Source organism: Anoplopoma fimbria, chromosome 9 (genome assembly GCF_027596085.1).
Source record: "Anoplopoma fimbria isolate UVic2021 breed Golden Eagle Sablefish chromosome 9, Afim_UVic_2022, whole genome shotgun sequence".
Classification (NCBI taxonomy): Eukaryota; Metazoa; Chordata; class Actinopteri; order Perciformes; family Anoplopomatidae; genus Anoplopoma; species Anoplopoma fimbria.
Genome location: NC_072457.1, coordinates 14,169,810 through 14,187,105, shown reverse-complemented (window position 1 = coordinate 14,187,105; position 17,296 = coordinate 14,169,810). Strand labels below are relative to the sequence as shown.

At 39.5% G+C, this 17,296-nt stretch overlaps 1 protein-coding gene across 1 annotated transcript in view; it reads left to right on the top strand.

Annotated features, from left to right (window-relative positions):
* fbxw7 (F-box and WD repeat domain containing 7) overlaps positions 1-17,296 on the top strand; it is a 114,118-nt gene that overhangs the window by 23,677 nt on the left and 73,145 nt on the right. The window contains exons 4-5 of the mRNA XM_054604657.1: positions 13,049-13,297; positions 13,576-14,121. Coding sequence (XP_054460632.1) covers positions 13,118-13,297; positions 13,576-14,121 — 726 coding nt within the window. The 5' untranslated portion in view covers positions 13,049-13,117. The remainder of the gene's footprint in view (positions 1-13,048; positions 13,298-13,575; positions 14,122-17,296) is intronic.

The window sequence follows — 17,296 nt, the reverse complement described above, 5'->3', positions numbered from 1 at the left end:
GATTATCAGGAGAAAGGAAAAAGTGGAATTGGTTCATCCAGATTTTTATGTGCAGCCTAGGAAATGTCTCAACAGTTCATTTTTATGGTTGGAAAGCCGTTAAATGTTAATATCAGTAATGAAGGATAATAAAAAGAGGCTTCACAATGGCATAATTAAGGATGAAGTGCATGCGTATGAGTCGTGCAAGTTTTGGGAATAGAATTATGTATTGTGGTAGTGCTTCAGTATTTCATGCACTGAAAATGTGAACATAAAACCAGCATACACGTTTGGATGATTCTTTTTTTTTTTTTTTTTTTTTTTTTGAAACATTTCCTGACAAGAAGTTTACATGTAAAAGCTATGAATAAATTTCATAGTTCATCACTAGCCTTAACATAAAATCATATGTGAAAGCTCCTTTTTTTTTTTAGTTTGTAAAAACAACAGCAGAAGACAATAAAGACCAGATTTAGAAAATATTCTTTGTTGACTGCATTAATAAAGGCTATTCTAAGGTTATGCACGTGAAGATAAATTGTTTGCGATGTGTTCAGCATGCGGTTTGATGATGCCACATTTCAGACGACAATAGAAGACGAGACTGCAGTGACACAGCGTTTTGTTTTAAACCACACTGGGACTGTTTGTGGTGAGATGACTACAGTTGTGATCATCATCCAGGGGATCGGTTGACTTGTTTTTACGGTTCAAGTTAAATTTAAAGTACAAAAAGCTGCATAGGCCTTCAGGCTGCTGTTTTGTTTTACATCAGCTGTTAAGAATCCATTTCTCATAGACTTTATCGAACGTATTTTAGGGCCTTTTAATTTAGTTTTTAAAAACTAACAGAGTTTTAAAGACAGCCTGTAGGTAAAATGAATCGCAAAGTTTCAATCCATTCTTGACTCTTTATACATATAGTGGGATTTTTTGTTTATTTTAAATCCAGTCAATAAACAGTTTTAGGACTACACAATCATTACATGGAGATGACAGAGGTATAAGCATTAAATTTACTTTGCATACTGCACTTATTTAAAACTCATCACTGGCTTCGTCCAATGCCTGATTCTTCCCTTTGAGTAAAAGAAACAGATCGTTATAGAGCACAGTATTGATCTGAACATCTTTTGTTCAGTTAATGCAGTGCTGATTATTACTTCAATAGGCACACTGCAGATTGTAGAATTTATATACTGCCTTTTTTAACAGGACAAATAATACAGTGATATTCATGCCATGTTCGCTGCCAGTCGACTGGCCCCACTGGGATTTGATACTCTCCATTTGTGCTGCATGTAAGCTTTGAGTCACTGTGTCTTCCCCCGAAATGCTCCGCTGTGGTGCAGCGAGTCTCCTCTTTATGGATCAATACCAAAGCGGTGAGCTGACACCGGGAAAAGCAATATTTATAAATAATGAGCGAGGCACACTTTCACCCTCTCCTGTCTTTAAGTCCGGGCCGAGAAAAGAACAAAACACAAACGCTTATTTTTTTCTTCTGGAGCGTTCTGATTTAAGACCCAACAATTTGTCACTGTGATGCCTTAATGTTCGCTGCTGCATACTTTGAATTTTCTTAATGAAACCCTCTGTCCTTGTTCCAGTTTGATGGTGTTAACTTTTCTTTCTAGATGATTGTAGATAGAGAGGTCTCTCTGTTTGATGTGTTCAATTTCTCTCCCGATGCGCTGTTTGTTCCTGGGAGACGGCAACCCGTTGTTCTCGGAAATCTCTGTTGCAGTGATTCACAGTGAGGTGTCACCTTTAGTAGCACCCTCATCAACAGCACCTAGATGTGCCAGTGAGCGAGCAAGGAGAACATCTTTAAGTGCTTCATTATCACCTGTCACCAACCCTTTTGACTCTGTGCACTATTGACAGTCTGCACACCAAAGCATGATGCACGTCACCCAAATAAATGGATGTGGCAATAACAGTTCTTGTCATTTCTGCAATATCTTCATGAAAAGAGACTAATGGCTGTCGATTTCAGAGTGGATCTCTCTGCGTCATTTAACCCCGCTAGCTAGCACAAAGAGAACTGAACAACAGGGAGGACAGCCCAGGGCCATAATACCTTTTGTACCATCTGTGAAAAGCACTTCAATTGACGTATTAAAGGTGTATTCAAGCATGAAGCCAATGCAAGAGGCAGCATATTTTCACATAAACCTTATGTAGACATCACTAGACCCAGATTTGCTGCTAGCAGGACAAACTTTGATGAAGCGTGTCTCAACTCAAATATACATCTGTAAATTTGCATTTTACCGTAATGTTGGTGACAAAGTCTGTCCACTGACGGAAATTTAAACATTCACACATAATCTCACAAGTTGAAACAAATACCAGCGTCTCTGCAGTCGCGGGAGGTGAAAAGGACAATGCTGCTGAAAGATGACAAAGAACTGGAGATCAGTTAGATTCTGAGCTCTCAAACACACACACACACACACACACACACACACACACACACACACACACACACACACACACACACACACACTGGTCACTGAATAGGTTTCTAGCTAGTTGCGTACAGTCGGCTCATTGGTTGTTTGGGGTAAATTAACCATGACCACAGAAACCTTTTTAAACGATTTACATTTTGATTATTGCCTATAAAATGTCAGAAAGAAGTGAAATGTGTCCGTCAAATTTCCCAAACTTAAAGTCCAAAAAGTTCACTGTCATACAAGACAGAGGTTTTTCAAATTGTGAGGTGCAGTTTGCATGAAACATTGCAGTCATAACTCTTAATACAAAGACATGATGGACATTTTTAGATTCTGTGATCAACACTTCCAGAGGATATCTAATTAGCTAAGATTTTCCATCTTGAATAAACATCCACAAATTGATTAGAAATAATAGAAAAAGACTCTCCTCACATCTGTCATGGCAACTTGAAATCAGTTGCTGTCCAGACTGATGAAGCGAGGCAACAAAATGCACAGAATCCTCCTAAAGAAAATCCTACATCGTCAGATTAATCGCCTTTTTCCTGCACCAAACTGTCGTGATCATATCGGGCCTTTAAAAAAAAAAAAAAAAAAATCTACCATCGTTCCACCTCTTATCTGCAAATCCTTTACCATTTTTCATTGTCTTTGTATCGGTGTAGATAGCAGGCAGTAAATCTGAATTAGCCATTTAATGTTATTATCTGTTCGGCTATTAATAGCAAGTTGCTGTCGTTCCTTTAACGGAGAACCCTTTCTCATTTTTTGTCTATCTTTGCGTTGCCGTTATTACCGCCCCTCCCACGCTTTGTCTCTCCTCCCAAGGCCTCACAGCTTCATCGGCTCTGGTAACTATTAGCTACTGTGCTGAACAATGTTCGTGTCGTCCCCGAGCGTCAGGGTTAATCATCTGTCTGGAGATGAGCAGTGAATATACGGTCTCACTGAAACTGGGCCAGATGTTGACTCAGAAGGGAATTAAAAAGGATGCACTTTTATTGCAGATGTTTGCACTGTACTGGCACTAATCCCAGACATGCTGTCTGCATGTATCATATAGTATTGAGCTCTGTCTATTTAGAATTAATTAAAGCTAATCACTAAGATCTGTGCAGTATTTATTTTCCAGTCTTGACCAGTCATATTGTTAGAAATGTCATTTAACTACTTTAATTACTACAGCAGCCTATTGACCGCAGTGACAGATTATTACCATAATAATCCCGTCCGCTCTGTTATTGTCCCTAAAAACGCTTACCCCCTCCCCCCCTCTGCGTCTCTTGCTGTATCATGCTTATCGGTCCTTCTGGTGCATGCAGAGCGGCTTGGATTTCTTCTAATATTCTGTCCACTGCTTCCTCAATTAACGGAACAGCCAGGAGCTCAGATGTCACGGGATGCACTTTTAATCGGCAAGTTGGAGGAGCTCAGTCTGAGTGGTTTACCGCTGGAGCTGGTGGGGGGTGAAGGGGGAGGAGATGCAATGGAGGGGGGGACCGTACAGTGGTGGCAGCAGCAGCAGCAGCAGCAGCAGCAGCAGCAGCAGCATTGACGGTGATAGCATCCTCATTGCACAGCAGTCGAAGGCAGTGGAAGGACAAGAATGGAAATTGTGGGGGACAGAGGCGAGTAGTGGCAAACATTGCATCCTGGGTGTTATTTGCAGGATCAGTGTTTTGTGGATGGGGAGAGGGAGCTACAGCAGGAGGCACGTGGTGTTCAGAGATAGAAAAAGAAGTACAGCAGAGGGGAGTGGAGTAAGTGGAAAGCAATCACGAGGGAAATGGACCGACAAACTGTACTTCACAACTCGCGCGGTTGCTATGGATTAAGGTGAGCGTCGGCGTCTGTATTATGATGACTGTACATAGATAGTGGATAGCTCTCGGCGACGGAGTACCTGTGGATCGGCACCATGTGGAGTAATTACAGAAAAAGCATCAGCTTTGAGGACAACTGAGGGGGGGTGGGGGATTCAACAAGGACAAGGAAGTGGCTGTATAGCGGCTGTGGCTTTGCAGCTCGTCTCCTTTTTTTTTTCTCCACACGTCTTCTTACCACCCCAGAGCAGCCGGGCTACTAATGAGCAAGTCGATGTGTGGTTGTGGCTGCAGCATCATCTCCTCTCTGATGAAGAGATTGGGCCGCACGACGTGCTGCTCAGATCTCTTCTCCAGCCATACTTCAGAACAGCTGCAGCGCCTGGCCACCGGCTGCCCACCTCAACCGAAGGTAACAATGCATCAGTGACCCAACTGACAGAGGCCACGTCTCCTGAGCAGTCAGCTGTATGCTTCTTATGTGTTATCACCCGTGCGCAATGCAAGAAACACATGGGGTCTGAAAGCATATTTGCAGAAAGCCAAACGTGTGAAATGCAGCTTTCTTGTTTTATCCGCCTTGGTCGTCCGAAACAATTTCCCAGGTATAGGAAGTGTGCTGCCAGGGAGAGCAGTGGCAGTAATTGATTATTTAATGGAACCGGGTGATTTAACTTCTGTCTTGCTGCCTTGACAACGGCGGACTTGCTTTTAGCTGGCAGAGTCATTTAAATGGATGCCTTCAGACTGCCTGTGGTTTACAGAAGAAAAAAGCTTTTTCTAATGGAGCAAATAAAAGCCAAACAAGATTGCGTCTGAGTGCTTGTGTGTTTGTGTGTCTGGGTGAATGAGAGTGTGACTTTGCTCTGAGACAGCCCTGTCTCATGGCTTCAGCATCTAGGGTTCCCTCTTTCATTGTTTGTTATGCACAAGACTGTTTTTAATAGTTGGCTGGCACTGACTAGGATTTCTAGTCCCTTCCAGAGTCCTTCTGGCAGAAGGCCATTCTCACAATAAAGATTGATTGTCTCAGTTTTTGAGAAGATTTATGCTCTCTGAGTAGTGACAGAAATCCACCGAGGAAAATGTTGTTGTATTATTCGGCTGTTGCGTGGCAACGATTCCAATAAAGAGATAATAAGTGACTGTTTTAGAGGAGGCGTAGTGCTTATAGACAAAACTTTAATGTCACTTTTATGTTGAAAATAAGTTATTGTTTTCCTGAGAAAGCGTTGTCACAATGTGAAGTACTTTAAAGTGTGAAACGAATGTGGATAAAACGTTATCCCTCTGTGGAGCAGCTCAGGGAGGGAGGTTTCACTTTCTTCCTCTGAGACATCACAGGGCACCAGCTCTAAATAGAAACATTGATTAATAGCCTCTGCATTGAATTGGAGACAAAGATTTCCACAAACATGGTTTCCAGACTTTGTAGGAATCTTGGAAAGACATTTTTTCAATATTACATTTCTTGGCTCAAAGAATTTATAATGGCAAAAATCAGTAGTTTTAGTTAGTCAATAGTTTATAAGTAATATGTCGCAGTTATTCAGGAGGCCAGTATGAAATAATAATACTAATATTGGTTTGTACCGCTACCAGAGCTTTATATGGCGTCTCTACGTCAAACATCCGCGATCCAAATAAGATAACTTTCGTTCTCTGGTTGCAATAATTCTAGATGGCGAAGGCCAAAATGTCGATTTCGAGACTTCAAAACGGCAGTCCACAAACCAATGACTGCGTCCACTTCTTATGAGAAGGCATAAGAATCCGGCAATGCGATCTTTTTTGGTGATACAGTAGTTACAATACAATACATTGGCATATATTGCGAAACTGTAAGCAAGGGGATGTCTTGCGCTTTTTTTTTTAAATCTAATTTTAGGAAAACTACTAGTACGATGAACAGGCCACGGTATGCATAAAGTTTAAGTAAGGAAAAGTTAACTTTTTAAATAAAATCAGAAAAGTAGGTTCTGCATTTGCATTTATGACAGTCCCTGTAGCATTAAACATCATAGCTTTACTTTTTGTGCAATCTGGGCAACGAAATTAAAATCTTCTAATATCAGTATGAAAATAAAAGTGCTTGCAGGATTCCTAAAGTAAACAAATTAAGCAAATAAAAAATGTAAACAAACAGTGAAATACACACACACACACACAGACTATATATATTTTTAGCTTTTGATAAAAAATCGATACAGTATCACAAAGCATAATATCGCAATACTGAAAAGTATCAATATTTTCTAACACCCCTAGTTTGTTCCGTCTCGACCAATGTCCCACTTCCCTGAGGCTATCTGAAAATCTAAGAGGAGCCACTATACATCAGCTGGTCGATCTATATGTGTTTCCATGTGCTTTGCGAGCAGCCAATAATCTCTCTACTCTCTCCGGCTGCTCTATTAAGGTCATATTGTTGAGATTTATTGCAGCCATTTGAGGGTGTTCAGCCCAGTCCGCTAATTTTCTTTTCCTTATTCTCAACAAGGTTTATCATTGTCACACCTAAGGCCGCCCCAGGATCTAACAATCTAACATCAAACACAGAATCTCCTCATTAGCACTCCATGAACCTGAAAGATTTGAAATAGATGTCAACCACCATCACACAGCAATGATTCAATAAACAAGTGTCAGTAAAACATACACATATAAACTCAATCAACCGAATAAGAAGAGTCTTTAAACCCATTAAACCACACTTAAATTACAAAGGAACCTTAACTGGAAACAGTGGTGGTGACAGATGTTACATAAAGTTTGGTCTTCTCAGACAAACACTCATGAAACATTTTAAAGAAAACTTAATATATTACTTTTGGCACCACTTTTCGAAACTAATTGAACCCAAGTGTCTTCTTAAACGTCCGTCAAAACTGTGTCTCTTTTCTCTTAACCTTAAAAACATTGCTTTCTTAACCAGCTTTAATAAAACGGGGCATTTACCGGCAGCTTCTTAAAGGTGGATAAATCACATGATTAATGGGTCATGATAATAGGAGTTCTGCCAACTGTAAAGACTCTGCAGTGAAAAAAATGTGCGCCTCACTTCTGTATCCTGATCATTAATGGACCTTCTAGGCCGATATTTCTCAGGACACCCTTATAAATCGTTTTGAAATAAAACATTTGCAGCAAATTTCCAACGACTTACTTGTGGCCCTTAACATCACAGCCATCATTAGATTGCATCTCCGACTGTCTTTGAGTTAAAGTGTGAATTAGCAGTGATGAGTGAGTGATTTAATCTGTTTGAACAAATAACTCCAAACATGAACAAAGTTTTACTGACTTTTGCTTTTAGTTTTAGTCTACAGTGGTAGGAAACAAGTTTGTCCGCTGAGAAGGTGATTGGCTGTGTTCTGCCGTCCCTCTAAGACGATTGCTTCCAGCCCGGACACAAACTTTTTGAATGACTCCCCTCTGGCAGGAGGCAGTCCATCGGGACTAAAATCTGATGCCACAGAAACTGTTCATCTACACCTCCACTACACGTAACATTAAAATCGTCTTCACTTCTGTCCATATGAATTACATTTAAGCATTTCTCCGGGGCTTTAACTCTCTCTCTATATATATTTTTTTATACTTCATACTCTTTAGAACAAAAACTCCCGCACACTGGCTTCTTCACTTGCATATAAATGTATTTTCGTTTGTATGTACGTTTCGGTGCATAGACCTTCATCAGGTTATTTTAATAAAATAACCTGATGAAGGTCTATGCACCGAAACGTCGTGACTAAAATACATTTATATGCAAGGTTATTTTTATTAAAATAACCTGATGAAGGTCTATCTACCGAAACGTCGTGACTAAAATACATTTATATGCAAGTGAAGAAGCCAGTGTGCGCGAGTTTTTGTTCTATATTGTTTACCTATGGTATTCTCCTACCCACCTGTCGTCCTACTGGAGTGCAAAAGTTTTGCTCTTTTTATACTTCATACTCTTAACATTTACACATCCCTTTGAAAATGTTGCACATTTCTGCACCAAACTACTTCCTGTCAAAACTGCACAGCTCTTTTTATTTCATTTTCATTTTATTTCAGATATTTTGTACATTTTATATATAAATACATTTTTCATTTCTTCATTGTCCCTTCTTTACAGCTTTCATTTTAAATCAAATATATTATACATATTTTTTTTATTTTAAGGCTTTTTTGTAGTTTTCTCCTCCCTTCTTGATTTCTGTACTTTTATTTTTCTTATTACACTTTTCTTACTACTCTGTTTATGTTAAGTGACCCCTTTCACATCACACAGTTATTTGATTTATTGTTGATATAAAATATTGGTTAGAGCAGCTTTAATTATTGCCTGTTTGAGATGTTAATTTAAAAAGATGAATTAAAAAATTAAAACAGGAATTAGTTGTGAGTCCCATAATTAAATAATCGCACAACTTCAAAAAATGTTGGATCTCTTTTATCTCCTGGAGCACCTGTGTCACCGGTTTGCTTCAGGAGAAATAAATTCACACCTGCCCTCTCCAGCTTCCATATTTTTGTCACACATCACATCATCGCTCTTGCATGCATGAGTTTCATTCATCGGTCTCTATTCTTAGTCCTGCAATACTAAAGGCCATGTGCCAACTCTTTGTTCACTACCAGTGTTCCTGGAATACTTCTGTGTGTCCAACCACTTTATAAGCATCAACAGAAAATCAGTTTTATAAGTCTACACTCTATTCTATCCCACTACTCCAGTCCAAACAGTCTTCGTAAAGGATTGTCTGCTTTCTATTTAAAAGTGCCTTTATGGCTAATTGAAAGGTTAAATATAAAAATAAGTTTTAAACCCTATAACATAAGTCTTTTTTGACTATAATCGAACAAAAACACTATAGCGCTTGGCCAACAAAGGAATCAAAACTCACTTACAGTTGTCCTGTTTAATCAGTAACACATTTTTGCCGTGCGTCACCTTCTCTTACTGTTTCCACCACACACAATTGTTTGAACAAAAACAACAACAAACTAATTTCATGCTGTGTTTAGGAAACTAATATAACGGAAACCTCGGCCGTTCCGGTAAAAGGCAGGGACAACTTCAGCTATTCATAGCCTTCCTCTTCTGAGCTCACAGCAGCGAACTGGTAGTCCCGAGAGGCGTCTGTGCAATCTGAGATAGGTCTAATGCTTCCCACCACAGCACCGGGACCGTGCGGCACAGACGGGGAGAAGCCTTATACGGGGAGCGGTGACACTTTCCTCAAGGTCAAAGCAATTTGTTTTCACTGAGACTGATAGAGTATGTGAGCCTCACTTAAAAAAAAAAAAAAAAAAGACTGTTCTCATTTCACATGTAGTTCATTGAGGAGATTTGGAGCCGCAGTCTGCATAGCCGATTCTTAATTTGTCAGTTAAGATTAGCTAAAGACCTTATTTGGGCATTGAGAAAAGCCCATTGGCAGTTTAAAGCTTAACTAGCTAAGATTATGTACAATTCAACAGACAAAATATAACTTTTTCTCGGTGATGTGTGTGGCCAGTAGTGAACCGCTGACCTCATGTGCCTTAAAGTGAACTGCTAAATTTAACTAGTCTAGAAATTAAGGATAAAGAGGATATCCAATAAAGCTTTAAGCCAGAAATAAATGCTTTTAAAGAACAAGGATGAGTTAAAAAAATTCTTGCCACTTTTTTTCTAGTGTTGTTAAAAATATACGGCTATTTGGAAGATCCCTTTTGTATTTATTGTTTACTCCTTTGAGAAATGTATGTAACAACATGACCACCATGTGGTCTTAAATCACAATGTACATGTTATGTGACAGGAAAAAAGTGTGTGTGCTCAACTACAATAATGTTTTAATTACCTTGTGATACACTGTTATTGTATAGCTAATATTGATTTCCTATACTTCAAGTACATTCAAGTTATTAAATCAATCCAATGTAGGCTACATGAATGACAATTGAAGGGCTCTTCATTGCATTAAGAAAAAAAGGGCTGCAAGCTGTTTCTAAATAGCATAGTATGACAAATCAACCCACTCTGTAATCTTTTTGGCCTTTTCACTGTCTCAAGGGAATTTCCCTCTCCCTTTTTAATAGTGTGTTGTTGCTTGAGTGAAGCCTTTGCCCCAATTTCCTGAATGAACTATATTCCATTGTGGGTTTATTTATGCCATCTGAACATCTGTTTCATGGATTGCATTAATAAATTACTCTTATTGGCTTATTTTAATCAATATAGCTCAATACAGCGGATTAGTTAAAAATGCCTTGATTGGCCCTATTTGGTGTTATGAACTTCACTGCCACAACGAATGTATGCACAGTTGGTGCTCTTGCATAAAGAAGCTTCACTTTAGTACTTAATTTTTACTACGTGTCTTAAAGCTTTACATGTAATGGAGGAAGTCATTGTTACTAAAAAGCCTTAAGAACTGCTTTGTATGCCACCGACTCAGCCCACTACCACTTTGACCTGACAAATCCAAGAGTCACACCACTTACCTTCATTTACATAAGTCTGTCTTGCTACTTGAATGTTGAGTCAGTAGAATAAAATGAGTGTATTAAGATGATTTTGTTTGAGCTTGTCTTGGTTTCAGAATCCATAGACTTGCACGTTAGAAAACTTAAAGACCAAATCAAAGATGATGTACCTCCTTTTTTGTTGAGGTTATAACTAGACTATTTAGATTCTGATGAACTAAAAAGGCTCAGCTCAGTGGACGTTCAACACTATGATACAAACTGTGTCCTCCAAAAGCCAGTTTTTTTTTTTTTTTTTTAAACACACAGAGAGCTCTCAGCAAATGTTCAGCACTTGAACTCAAAGATACTGCCTGTCGGAAAAATGGAAATATTACTTAAAAATCTGATAACATTAAATATTGTACTTCTAGTAATACTCCATTTATTCAAACATCCACCGACTCTGGACGAGAAGAATAGTCTCTTTGAAAGAAACCTTTTTTCATAAGGATCATCCTATCATAATTTGCAATGTGTATGTCAACGGAGGAAGCAAACTGTCATTCTTTTTCAGTTTTGCAACCACATTTGCAGACTGTGATCAGACCTTAGATGCAACAATTTAGTCAATTCTGGCTGTGTTACTGTTTCAGATCCAGTAAATTTGGAGGCTTTGTCGGATACCTGAAAGAGTCAAGAGTCTCTTTCCTTAGACCCTTAATACAGAAGGAAAGCTCTACAAAATAACCATAGCTGTAATATTGTAATACTTTTTTTTTTTTTTTTTAAGCTACCCTGTGTGCTGTGAAGAGGTTAAAAGGATGCAGCTGCAGATTTTTGAGGGTGTGATGGAATATTGCAAGATGTAATGAATCACTGCTCTCAGTAGAACAACTTTAGCTTCTAGAAATGTCAAAACGTTTTACAAGATTTTGGGTTGGAGCCTAATTTGGGAATCAACGAAGGGAAAGATTTAGACATGAGGCAGGGAGGGGTGGCTTATACAGGGTATTTTATGTGGGAGCTCTTGGGTTTAGAACTATTTCTTTTTAATGACATTTACTTTTATTAACTGTGATAATAGCCCAACAGACAACCATGTAAAATGCCATATTTAGTAAATGTCAGCTAAACCTGAGGGATTTATAAGTAGAAATGTATCGGTTAGCCTGTAATCATCCGAATAATATCTCGTTCTTGTGAAGTAAAGGCCTGTTGCCTGTGAATTGTGATGCTTCGATCTGATACTGATCTTATTGAATGATTGTTGTATTGGACCATTGTGCTCAATACACAAGAGGAGAACCTGTTTTCCTCTTTCATTGTAAAGATGAAGATAAACTGTTTAAATCAAATTTGCAAAAGCCTGAAGAAAAGTTTGATGTATGAACATTGTTATAACTTCAAGTAACTACACAATCACCCGAGTTCAGGTATCCAAATTTTTTTGTAACCATATGTGCCGTCAGTTGCCAGTAAGAGCGAGAACATATGGATTTAAATAAACTTCAAGCTCAGGAGAGATGATGGTTTGATGGTGACAGATTAGATACGAGTTGGATTCCCGTCTGCATCACAGAGTCTGTGACTCACAGGGAGAAGCTGTCTCATTGTAGATAAAGCTCTGGTGCCTACGGTTTGATTCTGAATACGATTTGACACATTACAGAAGGCAGCTGTGTGACTCGTGTTTTTATTGAGTAGGTTTGCCTTCATAACACAGTGAACGCATAGCATCAAGACAGCGGATCTAGAAGATAAACATGTCTTTCATTTGGACGCAGCTTGTAGACTTCTCAAAAGGACAGTGAACAGACTCAAATCCTAAGGACAGTTGTTGGACCAGCTTCTGGTACATTTGGGCCACGTTTTGCTTTTGCATTTGACAGATTGGACTTCGGAAGTTGGAACGCTAGTAGCTCTCAAGTCTTTTCTTCCCATCCGTCTTCATTTGAGACACAGCATCCAACGCTGTGAGATTTAAAGCCAAACACAATCACTCCTACCTTTTTTTTTTTTTTTTTTTTTTTTTTTTTTTTCTCTCCTTGTCTGCTGCTGAGCAGCGATAGTGTGGCTCCAAGAGCAAATGTTTAATGTCCATTATTTTAAATTTGGGCCAAGAATAGAATATGATAAAGGACATTTGAACTTTTTGGAGGAAAAAAGCAGTTGAACATGTATTTGTGTATGTGTGTGCAACGAGTCTTCTTGAAATCCCTTGTTTGATTTTTGCCTCAGAAACACAAACTGAGTGCGGACAAAAGAAAACAATTACCATATTTTAACAATCTGCTTCTTTTGTCCTTCTCTTATGTGTCTCTTTTGCAGAATGCCAAGCCCTTCTCCTCCTCAGACAGCCTAGCGAAGGTCCAGGAGGTAGCAAGCTGGCTTTTGGAAATGAACCAGGATCTGCTGTCGGGGGGCAGCAGCAGCAGGCGGAGTCGGGGGCCGGGGGGTCCGGCAGTGCGAGGTAACGCCTCCTCCACGGCCCGGGCACCCCAGCAGGCAGCAGAGGAGGGTGATGAGGATGAGCACATGAACCGGGTGGTAGAGGAGGAAGAGCAGCTGCAGCAACGGGTAAGGCCAACTGACATCGAACCAATAATACTGTCGACATATGGAAGGATTTTTTAAATATACACCTATAATCTAAATCAGACTCGAGAGTTGTCAGCTGAGGTGTGAAGATGTATAGAACAAATCAATGTAATTGTGGAACTTTGATTGAGGCGTTCACCGTGGTTATGTATGAGGAACTTATAGTATAAGTATAAAGTAAGTATTTAATTTTGCATCAGATTTTTCCTCTGAAGCATTGAATTAACATTTTATTTTTTCTTTCTGGCCCTCCACAGCCTGAGGCGTCGCAGGTTGACGGCGAGAGAGAACAACCATGGGCACCAAGTGAATCGGGAGCCAGCAACGGCCCTCGGGGAGAGGAGGAAGGGGAGGAAGGGGAGGAGGGTCCGCCAAACGAGGTGAACGGAGGAGAGAAAGGAGCCCGATGGCTGTGGGGGGCCGAGCAGAGGCGACTACGAGGCCAGCCGCTGGGCGAGGAGGACGAGGAGGAGGAGGAAGAGGAGGAGAACAACAACAGCAGCGGCCACCAAGAGGAGGAGGAGGCGGAGGAGAGGACAGAGGGAGGGGAGGAGCAGGGACGGGAGGAAGAGGAGAGGGAAGAGGGCGAGGAGGAAGAGGAGGAGGATGAGGACGAGGAAGAGATGGACCAAGACAGTGACGACTTTGAGCATTCTGCGGAGAGTGGGAGGGAGGAGGAGGAGGAGGAGGAAGGAGGAGAGAGGGAGGAAGGGCTGCGCTCTCCCTCTCTCAGGAACAATGTGTCGGCCCCCAATAACAACCTGGACTCGGGTTGTACTCACCAAAGCTCTTCCAACAAGAAGGTAAGCACAGCTGTTGTTTGTTGAACAGTTTTCATTGGAAGCACTGGACCTTCTGGTGAAGAAATAGTTCCTCTGTAAACAGTTCACAGGGAGTTCTGTGAGTCCTCCAGGGTTCACGGGGTCACTGTTTCTGGAAGAGAACTCTCATTTTTCAATACTTTTGGCAAAAAAACCCTCATTTCTTTAACCTCCATTGTTTCTCAGAGACAGATGCCACAAATCTTAATTATAAAACAAATCGTTTGCAGACTTCAGTTACATATTGCATAATTTGAGTGAACTGACTCTTTGGAGTATCTGCAGGAGGCACAGAAGTTCCAGTAGTTTTTCTCACAGACGGTGTTTGGTTATTATCACACCACTGCTGTGAAAAACTTCACACAATGTGCTGCTTTGGCAACTACACACGGTTCATATTTAAAACAGCAGCTCCCTCTTTTGGCATAAGTGTGTTACTGCACTGCAAAGACATTCTGTGTTCTCTTTAACAGGCAGTGACAACACCTTCCCAGTGGAGGGATTAGGATGTTAAAACTACATTTCCTTTTTAAAAATACACATACAAACCAAAGACAAGATGGGATTGAATAATACAGATCTGAAGTAATAAGTGATTAAACATAACCCTGGACTGAGGAGCGTTTATGACTGGGGAGAAGGTTAAAGATGTATATATGTACATCTTTTTCTTCCCAACCTGACCAAATCCTGATTTATTTATTCACATTTCCTCTTGGTCACATGACATTTATTTATATTTCCCATTTGCAAATCAGTACAAATTTATTATCACCTTTTATCTGTTTCTGAAATACTTTTATCTTGTTGGTACTGGTCCCTTACAGGGTGACACTGCACCCATCCATTGGTCTTGAGGGTTTATTAAATGGTTGAATAAGTATTCAAACGATGTGAATCATATGCTAGAATCTTTAGAGTCAACATATTTCGGTGTAACTGAACACTTATAGGAGATGATAGACTGATACTAGTTTTTTATTGTGCAGCGGACAGAATTACATTTTTTATTCAGATGGTTAAAACGGTGCTGAATATTTGTATTTCAGAGATCCTGGACCCAAACCATACACCTTCTGAATTCAAGTTTCTGTACGTCACAGAACTTAAACAAACTTATCTTAATTGCCTCGTTAACTCATCGTAAAACACACTTCATTCTAGTCTTTTCCCCCGTACAACAATCCCCATTAATTCAAAGTTGGAATGTAAAAAATATGCCGGGTCTACAAACTGTTTTTCCTCGCTGTCTCTCTCTGCCCTTTGCTCGTTTACTGAGCAGTGACTCACTAGTTCTTCGGAAGCATACCATTAAATTAACAAAATAAAATCTCAAAAAAACCAACAACAAAAATAACCAACCGCCGATGTATACAGTTTTTTAGCCATTGCCGATATATTTGTCCAATTGCACGACCCTTTTAAAGACCAACATCTTGTTAAGACACTGATTTTCCTACATATGTTTGCTTTCCTTCATGGTGAGATAAAAGCCTAATCATATCACATTTCTGATAGTAAAGATGATATAAAGCAGTATTTAGTTAAATATATCTTAGCGTCCTCCTCCTGAGACGCTTCACTTATGTGAAGAACGCACAGAAGCCTGTTTTAGGACATGATAAAACTCATGCCTCAATCATAGTTTACTGACATGATGAGTGACAATAAGGAGGAGCGCTTGATGTTCAAAAGACAAGTGTAGCAGATTGTCAGATATTTTCTCGTTAACAAAACCAATGTGCTCGGTTTGATTTAGATTTAAATACCATCACATCACTGTTTGACCTTTTAGACCCCATTGTTTATAATAGCACATGAGGTGTTGGAGTATCAGGATCACTTCAGCAGATGGTGGTGTGAGTCTAAGCATAAAAAACCTTTCACCAGTACAAATCTTTGTTTCCATTATAGTACTATCTATATTGTGCATTTGTGTTATTTATGTAAATTAAAATCTACAGCAGCAATCAGCCCCCTTAATCCAATATTTGTCCAGATTTTATTTTTATTCTGTTTTTTCTTTTGCAAAATAAGACCAGAGGCAGATATTTATATTGCGTTTGATGCAACCATACTTTTGTTAACAATGTGTTATTGGTTGTATCATTCTTTCCAAACACACCGGAGGCGCTACATACAAGACAACAGAGATAATTCAACATCTCAACAGACTGTAATGACTAAAGCTGTGACAGATTTGTCATCAGCAGCCAGGTTTCATGACGAGTACACTGCTCTCCCCACTCCCTCCCGACCATAGCTGAATACCATTGAAGTTTAATTATCGTGGTTGAAAAGCATGCGTCTCTCTTTACTGTCAGTTGTTTCCTGTATTAAATGTCATACCTGTGGTCTGAATATAGAGTGATTTTATGTGAGCGTGTCTGAGCCTTTGATGGAGATATTGTCCTTGCTTATATTGGCCTAAATATAGCAGTTAGTCTGAATTTGCTCCTGAGTGCCTCTTACCATCTGTCGCAGCTGTTTGTCAGTCACTGCAGTCGGCCAGCTGGCTTTGATGTTGAATGTACAAATTTTTGTTCAGCTGTGGGTCTTGTATTCTTGGAATTAGGAGTGGGGCAGAGTAGATTGGCATTTATTGACAATTCACGTGGGATTTCTTCCATATATTTACACTCATTGTGTTTTTAGGTGAAAAATCGTAGTGTAGAAGTGTAGTTCCTGAATGCTGGTAAAGGTTGAAAGTTCTGTTTTTCAAGCCACTTAAACCATACAGGAGATCATGACGCACATTTCTAAGGCAAAGAAAAACTAAAATTCAAACTTAATCTTAGGAAACATCAATATATGCGTTTACTTTTAGATTTGTCCCCTGACTACAGTGTTCACAAAATACACCTTGCATACATATGAGGCTACTTTTAAAGCGCTTTCCAAAAGTGCTGGTCAGAATTGAAACAGAAAGTTTGATGAGTTCAAACAAAGTAATGAAATTAAACTGGTGTTGATCAAAAATGTTCAAAGAGAAAAAGTGAAAACACAATCAAATGATAGTGTAGAAAAGAACAATAAAAAGGTTAAAATGTTAAGAATTAAAACAAAATATTAAGCAATTCTGAAGAAGAAATGTCATGTGTAATTTCCTCCAAAAGCTTCAGATCTAGAGCTGCTAATGTTTACTTTGGAGTTGAAT